This window comes from Morchella importuna (genome assembly GCF_003444635.1).
Source record: "Morchella importuna strain M04M26 chromosome Unknown Morimp01GS036, whole genome shotgun sequence".
Lineage (NCBI taxonomy): Eukaryota > Fungi > Ascomycota > Pezizomycetes > Pezizales > Morchellaceae > Morchella > Morchella importuna.
In genome coordinates, this window is record NW_025763433.1 from 116,142 (window position 1) to 128,903 (window position 12,762).

Here is a 12,762-nt window from a genome sequence, read left to right on the forward strand (position 1 = left end):
CAAGCGAGGAAGACATTCCGCGTCGAGTACATGTGGTTTGATTGAACAGAGGCAACGGAGATAGAAGAAAAAGAGTACACGCCGAGTGAATGTAAACCGCGTAAGACTAAGGAATATAAAGAATATATAAGAAGTAAAGAATAGAAAACACGCTAACAATCATGTTCAAAAGGAAGAAAGAAAAAGGACCGAAACGTAGTGCCCTACTACAGGTAGATACATGTATCTTTGTGAGTACATGTATGTATAAACTGGTTGCGCTTGTATTCGATAAACCCATCCGCCGCCCACTGCACACCGAACAAGGAAAACCTAACCTCACATCAAAAGATATGGAATTGTATTCAACGAGAATACCTTCATTCTCCTGTATCCCAAAATGGTGTGTTCGGGTTCTCACGCTAAACCACCTAGCAATTTTGGAGATAATTGCTTGGCACCAAACCAGTTCTACCCTGAACACCAACAATCTCCGACTCCCACCACCCGTCTTCCTGTTCGTTCAAAATGGCCAATATATCGCCCTTCGCAAAAGATAATTCCACATCAATAGTAGCTTGGTAGGGGTATATTGCTCTCGCTGTAGTAAGGAATTAGTAACAAGATCTTGACCCAGAGAATCCAAATAACTCACCATAATGTAAGACAAGCCTTCCTTCTCTGGTATACTTTCTGCTAGTATCGACAACGCTCTTACTCCTAGGCCGAGCGACCTGTCCTTGATATGCCGAAACAGCCCCTATCTGACTTCCACCTTGGCTACCTTCATAGTAGCTTTGCCTTGAGGTATTCCCTTCATAACCACCTCTAACACTCTCCGGATGCCTCCCTCTTGATCCGTAACTGTCATTTCTGCTGTGATGACTTGGAGCAGGTGAGTGATTTCTAAAACCATTAAGAGCAACCTCCTGTCCAGATGGCATTGGTGACATAGAACGATGTGAATAGGCAGTGTACTGGCCCTTGGAGTTTGCTGTGCCTGGGCGAGATTGTGTGTAAGGGTTTGGAGAATTTCCACGGGAGTAACTGTTCATTGGTTGAGGCTGAGGTGAGGTATTGCGATATCTATGGTCTCCATATAATTGTGGACGTGGGCTAACGCTTCGGTTTGTCGGAACAGGGCTGACCGATCTGTTATTTTCCTGTCGATTTCTAGGTATATCATGGGAACTTTGACGGGATTGTGCACGATTGCCAGCATAATCCATGGTATTTGCTCTTTGTCGCCCAGAATTCCCTCGCAATGAATTCTCTGCTGCTGCGGCAGGCATTTGCGGGGGCCCATCAAGCATTTGGTCTCTTTGATTGACATATCTTTTAGTTGACTCAATCATCTGAGCAGAAGTGAAAGCTGGTGGTGGAAGACCAAGAGCGCTTGATTTTGGTGGAGCATATCCTGGGAGAGGTGTTCCGCGCTGAGAGCTAGCCGTTCCAGGATTTGAATTTGGCGTGGGAATCGTGCCTGGGGTAGGAGTGGCCAACCCAAAATATCTATCTGCAGTGTTTCTACTGCCAGTTGAACCTTTCGTCACACCTTTCAACTCTGCCAACGCTTGTGCAATAGGGTCGAGGTCTGGGACCTCCTCCTCCTCCTCCTGTGGCTTTTGCAAACTCCTATCTTTAATTGCGGGCGTTGACACATCAAAAACATTACCCCCAACATTCAACGCTAAACTGGCCCTAGGGTCAATAGGTTCAGGGCTCTCATGACGATCATTACCGATCAAAAGTTCCTGCTGGCGTCTATTAGAAGAGCCACTTTCATATCCACCCCTATTTTGACCACCCTGTGAGGCGATCGTGTTCTTAGTAATTGTCCCTGGTGCCCAAGTATTACGATTGCTCCTCGCGCTTGAAGAGCCTGTGGGCCTGCCCTGAGCCTGTTCTTGTTGTCTTTGAGCCTCAATACGGCGCTGTTGAGTTACCTGCTGCTGCTGCTGCTGCTGAGCCTGCTGTTGCTGAGCCTGTTGCTGTTGCTGAGCCTGTTGCTGTTGCTGCTGAGCCTGCTGCTGCTGAACCTGTTGCTGTTGAACCTGCTGCTGCTGCAACTGCATCTGGCGATTCGATTCCTTTTCACTTTTACTCTTCCTTCTAAATGGGCCACCGCTACTGAAGAACCCGCTCCTGCGTTTTTGTGTAGGGTCATCTTTGGTGATTTGTTGTTGTTTTGTCGGAGACCCTCTTCGGTCGCCGCCGATGCTAGGAGGAGGTACAACGTCGCCGAGGCTCGAAACGGACGTCGGGTTCGAATAGTCGCTTCCTGAAGCATGACTACTAGGCGGTCGGGCAACTGGACTTCCACTCGAGCTGGCAGCGTCAGAAACAAGGGCACCTGGGCGACAATACATGGTCATTCCGTCCAGAGGATACTTATTATGGGGTGTTGACTGACGTTGTGAATTTTCTCTTTCGTATTGCTGAGTTCTTGACGCAGTGGATGAACTCAGAGCATATTGCGTATCACGGCGAGACCTTGAAGTAGGTGTTGCGTTCTGAAGTATCTCTCGGTTGGCAGGCGGAGTGAGCGGTTCAGCAGATCGGAGACGTTGATCACGGCTATTACGACGGCTGTGTTCCCGATGTTCAAGTTCACGTCGCTCAAGATCTTTCCTTTCTAGCTCTTGCCGTTCAGATTCTCGACGGTCATGTTCACGACGCTGTCTATCTCGAGATCTAGCGCTTTGAGACTGGGCTTGTAGCTCGGGGGTAGATTTGCTCTGGATACGGGACATTACCTCGGATGGTGGTGTAGATCCAGACTGAGAAGAGGACGTCATTGAAGGGTTGGGGGAAGAGGATCTATATGCTGGATTTCCTACTCGAGGGAATTGAGCTACGCTATAATTTTCCCCCCCAGCTTCCGAATTATCATCGTCCGAGACATCGCCACGGCTGAAGTTGATATACTTGGGGGCATCTTAGTTCTGTTAGTATTCGGCTTTGAGTTAAGCAAGCCTATCTTACCAGGAATATCTTGTCCGGTTCCCCTATCCAAGATAAAGGAAGTGATGTCTTTTTCAACCTCACAATCTTCCAGGGACATTCGGACTTTCTCACAAGACTGTTTGCGGTCAGCGTAATCTTGTTACAAGTCCAAACTAAAGGATTATTTCGACACTTACCTCATCATCATGCACACAAACAGTTGATGATATATTCGCAAAACTCCACAGGCTAACTTTGAGGAAATCAATCCTCTCCTCTTCAAGATCTTGAAATTTCTGTCCATATAAATATTAGTAATAAAGTCCAACACTTGATAATGCTGAACCCACATCGCAAGCAGCCTTCCAGTCCCTGTTCCATCGCGTGGTAGTCTCCTCTAACGCCTTGATAGCGGCTTCGTATTCTGCATTTGAGCCAGCCAGTGCAGCTTGGGTCTTCTCAAGTCTAGCTTTATTCTTCCGCTCTTCTTGGCCCATAACCATGTGCCCTTGGGCAAGGTATCCTTTGATCTTCAAACAATCTTGCTCATAACGATCTCTTGTCTATTATAATATTAGTGCTGCTGTCTGCTGTCGAGAGGCGATGGGACGAATGACCTTATTTACTTGCTGGGTTTGCTGCATCTTAAGCTTTAGAATCTTCTCACAACCTCCTTGCACAATTTTCCGCCTTTCTCGCATCGTACTGGAAAATGCCGTCAATGGCTCTTCTAGTTCCGTTTTCATCTGGCTCGCGATACTTTGGTGCGCTTTACCCATGCCTTCCACCTCCAACCTCAAAATATCCATGGATGCCTTCAAGGTTCCAGTTTCACTAGAACCTAAAGGCTTCTTAGCAAGAGCCAATAGTTTTTTGGCGAATTCCTCCTCAATGGCAGCACGGGCTTTAATCTGTCAGAGGTAATTTTCCATACAGGCGAAAATGCTGGAGTCAACGGTTACCTGTGTAGAAAGTCTTCAATTCGTCGCAGGTAGTTTTGGCATCATGCATGCGCTGGAAGAGAGGGCCGACGCCAGCGTCATCTTTACCCCAGAAGTTATTCGCAACTATGAGAAATTGTTAGATCTTGATGGGCAGCAATGTGCTCGGGGGAGGTATGGGAAGCGCACAAGATAGGGTGGTTGATTCTGTTGGGGCAATAGACATAGCGCAAGACTTGTGCAGGATGTCTGTGGGTTAGTACTGATGGCGTTTAAACGTTAAATCGTGACAGTCGTAATGGTAATAAGGGAAGTAAGGAGTACGATATCGTAGAAAAACCCCAAGCACGAGAACTAGAAAGAAATGCCCGAGGTATAAGAAGTGTTTGTAGCAGAGCTCTTAGTTTAATGGACACGATCGCACTGAGGGGAAGAGGGATAACAGGGCTGAAGGGAGATGAGTGAGGCCCAAGAGCTAAGTTGTGGTTCGTGGTTGAGATGTTTACTGCCTGTCGCCTATGATTGCAGCCTGGGCCACACAGGTTGGTGATGTTGCCGTGGAAACGTCGAGCTACTACGAGTAGGGGATGTCTTCAGCCCTTCCTTCCTTCAGCTTCAAAAACGCACACAGTATGCGTTATCCTGTTTACATGAGTAGAAACCAGAATAACTCACTAGCCACAAAAAGCCACACCTCACTATCCACCACAATGCAAAGATTGTAAAGAGCAAATGCCAGTTCCAATCCCAATCAAACTTCAGTGTAAGAAAGAAGAGAAAGAAAGGCTACACAGTAAGCCCTGCTGCAAACTAGCTGGGAGAGAAGGTGAAGAAGGCTCAGCACTGTATCATCGCTTCGCTTCCTTATTTATTCTCTTTTGTCATTTCGATCACATCCTGCCTCTGTCTACACTCACCTTTATCTCTTCACATCTGTCTTGTCTTCCCACCAATACGGAAATCCCTGTTGACCTTCACATCACATCGTGACAAGATCCAGTAGTAGAACGAAAAGAGAGGAAGAGAAAGAAAACGATTCCGAATTCTAAAGACGTACGAACCTACCTACAGGCGCCCCCCTCCCCCCCCCCCCCTCCCCTTCCTAGAAGCCTACCTCACTCGTCCCGCCCTCTACTCTCCCACTTCCTCTAAACCCCCTCCTTCCATACCCACATTGTCCTCGTCTCATCCCTTTGCATACTCCCCATCCTGCATTTACTGCCCGCTCTTGCGAATAATGAGCATCGGACCTCTCTGTCGCCAATAGAATGACAGCGCAGAATAGTTCCACGCCTCCAAGTAATAATACCACTTCTAATACCCACAATTACCCTCATCAGAACATAGCACAACTACCACAACCGCAGACAATATCCGACCACACCTCCGGCGGATCTTCCCATCTTTTGTCCCAGCAATACAGGAACGCCAGTCACCGGAGTAACTCTGACCTCCATCAATCATATTCCTCTGCTAATCCATCCTCCTCCTCTGCCTTCTCGCTATTTTCATCTGCTGAGCCAACATCACGGCACCATTCTACTAGCTCATCCACTTCTAGTCACCCCATCCATCAGCAGCATCTATCATCTCAGCTGCTGCCCATCTCGTCCTTCACGACGCCACAATCAAATATTTTTCCGGGTTCGGTTGCGAAGCCCGCTGGAGGCGGTGCGGGAAGTGGGAGTGCGGGGTCATCGCACTTGAATAATCTAGCTATTGCGCAGGTCAATTTTTTGATATCTGCTACGAACGAAAAGAATTACGACGTGAATATTAAGGAGATACGGAAGGTGTGTATTACTGACACTATTTTTCTGCTTTAGACCTCAGTGTTTATCCTGCTGTCATGTACCCATTGACCTGCAGCCACTCGTTTGCTAACCAAGAATTGACATGATAGCTCCTAGACGAAAGCATGGAGATCAATCAGAAAGTCATGCGGAAAATCATTACGAATAATTACACTTACATTATGTCATCGTCGAGTAGTCGGTCTTTCGAAAACTCGCCTAGCAGCAGTCATCGAATTCTTGCAGAGGGAATTAAGGAGTTGGCTAGCTTACCACACGAGGTTAAGGACAAATTCGTTGATGTGATCACGCCGGTGACCCCAGATGGAGAGGTCTTTAGAGATTTCGACGTATCTATGTTTTTCAGCCATTTCGGCCTGGACTCCTTACAGAAATGTGTATTGGCTGTTGGTTTGAAATCTAGTCCCCGAGCTGATTTGCGGAATAAAGGTTAGGACTTTGTCTCTTTATTATCTTTATTCTTTCTTAATTTTGGTGCTACAGGTCACGATATCGTGAGCAAATCATTTCGGTCAATGCTTGAGATCCTTGCAAATCCCTCTAAGCATCCCGAGATGACACCTGAAGCGGTTGCCCTATTTGTGGAGCAAATGCTCTCGGAACCCGCCTATCAGTTCTTTGATAATGTTGAAAAACTCAATCTTTCATACGCCTCAAGATCGCGGTACAAGAACACCGCATTGCCTCAAGAGGTTTTCAACATCACAGAACCTATCGAAAAGCTTCGTCAGCAAGAATCCCTAGTTCAGATATTCCAGCAAATAGGACCTGAGAGTACAGCCTCGCTAGAAAAGTGCCGGGAGGTGTTAAAGCGGAAATGGAGGGTTCAAATTTCTGAGAGCGAAGTCACAGACGTTTTGGTCCTCATGGCCACAAGCCGAAATGCAATTGCCTGGCATGCCGATATTTTTGTGCAGGCTTTACAGCAGGAGAACCTGGCTCAATCGTTTGATTGGGAGAGAGTTATTGAAGGTCTGGATCGGGAGGACTTCATCTTGGAAGGCCCAGAGGGGCTGCATGTCATACTGAGCGCTCTGCAGCATGGAACTAGCAGTGTCGAATTTCCAATTTATAAGCTCTGGGGCGGACGGTGGCAGCATCCGCGAGCGCAGTGGTCGGTATTAAGAGGTTATATCAAGGCGGACACTTTGGATGTTATGAGGATTCCTGGGATTAGGAAAGTCTTCTCCTCTGCGGATTTCGCCACGGCTAGTAGTGCCCTCAAACTCATGGTTGCTACCTTCGAAACTCACAAGTTCATCTCCTTTGATGCTGTTGATGTTCTGTTTTATTTGGCTCTAAATGAAACTATTCCCCGGGATATACAACAAGCAGCACAAGCAGAAATGGAGAAAGCTGCAAAATTCACGCCAGAGCTTCTGCTTTGTGGAGCCTTGATGATCCCAAAGCCTTGGCCTCAAACGCTTGACCGCATAGTTTCAAAGTTGCTTGACATTTTCTTTGAAGGGCACACGAGTCACCAGCTAGTCTTTTGGAGATTGTGGCAAGTCGATAAACCATTTGTCACTAATCGATTCCTTGAATATCATGCTGCCAACAACTTAAATATCACCCGGATTCTCGATATTTCACAAGATCTGCGATGCCTAAGCGACCTTTTAGAAGCTCAGAATGCCATATTTGTATTGGATGTTGCGTCATTGGCGGCTAGGAGGGAATACCTTAATTTGGAAAAGTGGCTTCAGGAAATGATCAACAAATATGAGGGGGAATTCGTGATGCAGTGTTATAGATTTTTACACATAAAGGCGGATGCAGAATATACTCAAGCAAGAGAAGGTGGCAAACCAACCATGGTTAGTCTCCGTGTAGGACCTGTGCATACATTTCTTACATTACTTGACAAAAAGTAAGCCCCTTCACAGATTGGCACCCCCCATATCAACTATACTAATGTTTTGCTAGTCAACCACCGATGACCCAAGAGCATCAGGAGCGGGTCACAGAATGTCAACGCCTTTGTATACAAGCTTATCCCCGTCTAATAAACCTCGGCTCTGGACTGGACGCCATTATCCTGCAAAATAACGCCGAAAGCAATGGATTTCCGCCTCACGTTGATAAGGATATGCAACAGAACTACAAAATGATGTATAGTCAAGAGACCGAGCTCAATGAGGTGGTCCAATATCTTCAAAAGCTCAAGATCTCCGTTGTCCCTCAAGAACAGGACCTCTTTGCTTGTATGATTCATGGTCTATTTGACGAATACCATTGTTACCCTTCGTACCCCCTTCAAGCCCTTGCTACAACCTCTGTTTTATTTGGGAGTATTATTCTATACAAGCTGATCGACGGTATTCCATTGCGCGTTGCTTTGGCAATGGTATGGCAAGCTGTACGCGATCACGAGCCATCGTCTACAATGTACAAATTTGGACTCCAAGCACTCTTGCACTTCAAGGACCGGTTGAAAGAATGGAAGGAGTACTGCAAATTGTTGGCACAAGTTCCCGGTCTTCAGGGGACAGATATCTGGAGTATTGTGCAAGACGTCATCGCGGGTACAGCTGATAGACAGGTTGACCCACAACCTGTTAACGGAAGTTCAGACTCTGATGACCTTGCTCCTCCCTTGACAAACGGCAATTCCTCTGTTCAACCCCCGTCTCCCGTCCAGCCATCCCACCCGCACTTCCAGTCTGTAAATGCAGACCCACCACTTCGCGATCAGTCACTGTACAAGGACCCAGATATCGAGGTGCAGGATAAGGTATTGTTTATTGTTAACAACCTTTCACATACAAACCTAGATAGTAAACTCAAGGATCTCAAAGACGCTCTACAGGAGGAACATCACCAATGGTTCGCCGACTACTTAGTTGTCAAGCGCGCAAAGATGGAACCTAACTACCACCCTTTGTACCTGGATTTATTGGACAAATTCGGTCACAAGGGGTTGATGGCAGAGGTTCTACGGGAGACGTACATCAATATCATTGGAATGCTCAACGCAGAAGCCACAATGCAAAATGCCAGCGAGAGGACATACTTGAAACAACTTGCGAGTTGGTTGGGAGGATTGACAATTGCGAAAGATAAACCCATAAAGTTCAAGAATGTGTCTTTCAAGGACCTCATTATTGAGGGGTACATCACTGAGAGACTGAGTGTCGTTCTGCCATTCACACGCAAGGTTCTTGAGCAATCGACAAAATCCACAGTGTTTAAACCTCCGAACCCTTGGTTGATGGCTATTATTCGTCTCCTAGCAGAACTTTATCAGCATGTTGAGCTCAAACTTAACTCAAGGTTTGAGATTGAAGTTCTCTGCAAAAACTTGGGGTTAGACATCAAAACAATTGAGCCTGCAACCGATATTAGAGAGACTAGAGATAGGCCTGTTGTGAAAGAAGAGGAGGCATTGCCGCCAATAGAAGATCTTTCTTTACAGCCGCCTCAAGGTTTCGCACCGATTACCGACCCAGTTCCTTCTGGATATGCAGACGAAGTTATAATAAACTCTCTAATCCAGCATCCTGCTTTAAAAAGGATATTGCAGACTGCGATTGATCGCGCAATTAGGGAAATCATCGGGCCAGTCGTTGAGAGATCTGTTACAATTGCCAGTATCTCAACTTCCGAGCTTATTCAGAAGGACTATGCTACGGAAGGCGATGAAAGTAAGATGAGGGGTGCCGCGCATAATTTGGTCCGACATCTCGCTGGTAGTCTTGCGCACGTAACTTGCAAAGACCCACTACGCATGAGTATGACGAACAATATCCGTTCATTACTTGCTCAGAACGGATATAACGAGGCATCAGTTTCAGATCAAACAGTCACCATGTGCGTTAACGACAATATTGATCTCGCTTGTAATATTATTGAAAAAACAGCGCAAGATCGAGCGATCCCTGAAATTGATGATAGCTTAGCTCAAGCCTATCAAACGCGCAAGCAGCATCGGGAAAGAAGGCTTCAGCACCCGTTCATGGCGGCAAATATTCCTCGAATCGCCTTCCACCTCCCGGATCAGTTCAGGTTAAAGCCTGGGGGAATTACACCACAGCAAATGAGTGTCTACGATGATTTTGGCCGGGGTTCGAGGATAGCAACTCATGAGGCAGCAGCAAGGAATTCCTTCACAGACCCTTTCCCGTCAGAGTATATGTCAGGTGGGGCTCAATCAACCGGGATCGTTGATATACAACGGGCCCAGGAACAATCTGCCAGTGTTCATCAGCAACTTCAAATTGATCCGAAAGAGCTAAATATTAAAATTGGGGTAAGCAACATTTTAAGCCTTTGCTTACAATGTTTGGGAAATACTAATAATCACAGTCTCTTTTAAGCGAAATGCGAAGAGCTGCTCGAAGTAGTGATGAAGAGCACCTTGAAGACATTAGCACAGAACACCTTATCTTCCATTTCTGCAATGCAATTCTGCAGAGTATCTCTGCCAACCACCCGCTTCTCACGCGCCCTGTGAAAGATGGTCTATGTTCAGCAGTGGCTTCTCAAATTTGTCAAATCCTATTCACTGATGGGCAGGATCAGACTCAGCTAGAAGTGGAAGCGTTAGTTTATCTCCTGCGGAAAGTGTGTGAGCTATCGGCGAGTACCAGGCAGGATGTTGTGCTATGGCTTGCTCAGCCACGAGAAGACGAGGTATGAGTTTTAATCAGTCTTAAGATGATATTGACTAATAATGTAAAGCGACTCTTTAACGCCCCTGTTACGGTCATGCTCCTGAAGACGGATTTGATTTCGGTTACACATCTAGACACCACCATTGCCAAATCTCTCAACACCAGAAGGCCGCGTACGCTAGAGTTCTTGTCAAGGGTGATGAAAGAAACTGTTTTGGGCCCAAACCCTTTGGTCCTGAGATCCGATTTCGCGGCATCTCTTGATGCTTTGGGCCATTGGCTGAAACAGGAGCCAACAAATAAGGTTGCTCTAGATCTGGTCAGAGAAATTCAAGGGCCGGAAGAAAAGGACGAACAAGATCAGCTCGATCTGGAGGACCGCGAGAAGAGAGATCAGATGGAGTACATTTTCACTGAATGGATGCAGCTTTGTCAACATCTCTCTACGACGGAAAAGAATTATTCAGCGTTCATCATGCAACTACATCAGGGCAAGGTCCTTGCAGACATGGCATCTTCGTGCGAGTTTTTCCGAACCTGTATTGAATTCTGTATCGGCGAGTACGAGCAGACTACCGTCAATGGTGGAAGCATCCAAACCAACTGCTATATTCCTATTGATGCACTAGCGAAGCTAGTCATATTACTGGTTAAATATCAGGTGGAGGACGATTCAAAGGGCCAATTCTTGGACAAGGCGGATTATCTCAACAGCATCCTAGCTCTGGTCGTCTTCGTGTTTAATTTCCACCATGAGACTCGCGGGGAACATTTTTCTCAGAAGGTCTTTTTCAGATTTTTTTCAAGTATGCTATACGAATATCATTGCATCGAAAGCCAATTGGGAGCATATCAAGAAAGGATATTAATGGTCTTCTCGGAGTGTTTTTTGACAATTCAACCAGCTTTCTTCCCAATGTTCAGCTTCCATTGGATGACCCTAGTTTGCCATCGGTATTTTATGCCAAAGCTCCTGACGCTGGAGGGTGATAAAGGCTGCTCTACATTTGCGAAAATATTAGAGACGATGTTGATATACATCGGCACTCTATTAAAGGAATTGCCCATTCCTCCGGTCATCAAACTTCTTTACAGGGGTGTTCTCAGGATTCTTTTGGTCTTGCATCACGATTTCCCGGAGTTCCTTGCTGAGTGGCATTTTTCGATTTGCGAGGTCATTCCAGTACATTGCACCCAGCTGCGCAATCTCATCTTAAGCGCATACCCCTCCACGCTTTCAGACCTCCCAGATCCGTTTACTGCGGGTTTGAAAGTGGACCGCCTTCCTGAAATTCGGATCGCCCCGAAGATTTGTGGGGATGTTCTCAAACCTCTCGTCAAGAGTGGAGTTAAGGAGTTGGTGGATTCTTGTTTAGCTTCTACCGATGGGCCCAGTAACACCGCAATTCGTGGGATCTTGGACAGGCTAGAAACCGAACCAAGGAAAGAAGCAGGGCTAGGCTTTAACACTGTCACTATCAACTCGAGCATCCTCAACAGTCTTGTTCTGTATGTTGGTATGGAGGCAATTAAAGATATGAACGCGAAGGGCTTATCTTTTCAGACGGCAAGTCCCCATGCTGCTCTATTCGCAAGACTAGCTGCAGATCTGAGTCCCCAAGCACGTTATTTCTTCTTAAGTGCAATTGCGAACCATCTTCGCTATCCGAACAGCCACACCCATTACTTCAGTTATCTGCTCTTGTTTTTATTCGGGCCTGTTCAGAACAAGTCTACCGAATCAGACGTTCGTCAGCAAATTACGCGTGTTTTGTTGGAAAGGTTGATTGTTCATCGACCACATCCATGGGGATTGATCATTACTTTGCTTGAGTTACTCAAGAATCCAACTTATGATTTCTGGAACCTACCATTCATCAAATCAGCACCAGAGGTACCGACCGAATTCTCCTTTTCCTCCCTCCCCCCTCCTTTTTCTTTCTTTTCTTCCTTTCATGTACTTGTGCTGACCCCAAAAACAGATTGAAAGGCTATTTGGAGCTTTGTTCCAACACATCAACAACTCTTCGTCACCTCCCCGTCAGTAAATCATACGTCATCGGTTCAATTACATTACGAAACTTCTTTCTATTATTTTATTTTACCCCTTGATAATTGGTCTCAATCTGGCGTGAATTCCCCCCAAAAAGTATGTTTGTGTAATTAGATGGATACGGAAGTCTTTCCACTAGTAAGGTAGGCAGGTTTGAGTGGGGCCGGGGAAGATGGAAGGCCCTCATCTATCTTTTCAATGTATCTTATGGTTTGTTTTCTACTGCTTTTTTTTTTTTTTTTTTGTCATGGAGTTGTCATTTGTGTTCTGGGGTCTCTTTCGTCGCCACTCTGCCCATTCCACATTATGATGGATATATGTCTGCTCTGCATCGACATTTTCGTTTTCATATTCAAGGGTGTAACACCATAAGCGGCATGTTCACGTGGGGAGGAGTCGGAAGCGGTTTAGTTTTT

At 46.2% G+C, this 12,762-nt stretch overlaps 2 protein-coding genes across 2 annotated transcripts; one reads left to right on the top strand and one right to left on the bottom strand.

Annotated features, from left to right (window-relative positions):
* Positions 1–410: 410 nt before the first annotated feature.
* Positions 411–4,092, bottom strand: LAJ45_09423 (uncharacterized protein; the record flags this gene model as incomplete). The annotated part of the gene is made up of 8 exons (XM_046118966.1): positions 411–580; positions 635–2,917; positions 2,965–3,061; positions 3,123–3,221; positions 3,276–3,488; positions 3,543–3,829; positions 3,888–3,992; positions 4,056–4,092. The coding sequence occupies 8 exons, from the start codon at positions 4,090–4,092 to the stop codon at positions 411–413; spliced, it is 3,291 nt and encodes a 1,096-aa protein (XP_045967781.1).
* A 506-nt stretch (positions 4,093–4,598) lies between these two features.
* On the top strand, positions 4,599–12,341 carry LAJ45_09424 (uncharacterized protein; the record flags this gene model as incomplete). Its single annotated transcript, XM_046118967.1, has 10 exons — positions 4,599–4,629; positions 4,867–4,919; positions 5,207–5,659; positions 5,770–6,109; positions 6,164–7,550; positions 7,607–8,414; positions 8,490–9,929; positions 9,986–10,312; positions 10,361–12,187; positions 12,276–12,341. The coding sequence occupies 10 exons, from the start codon at positions 4,599–4,601 to the stop codon at positions 12,339–12,341; spliced, it is 6,732 nt and encodes a 2,243-aa protein (XP_045967782.1).
* Positions 12,342–12,762: the final 421 nt, after the last annotated feature.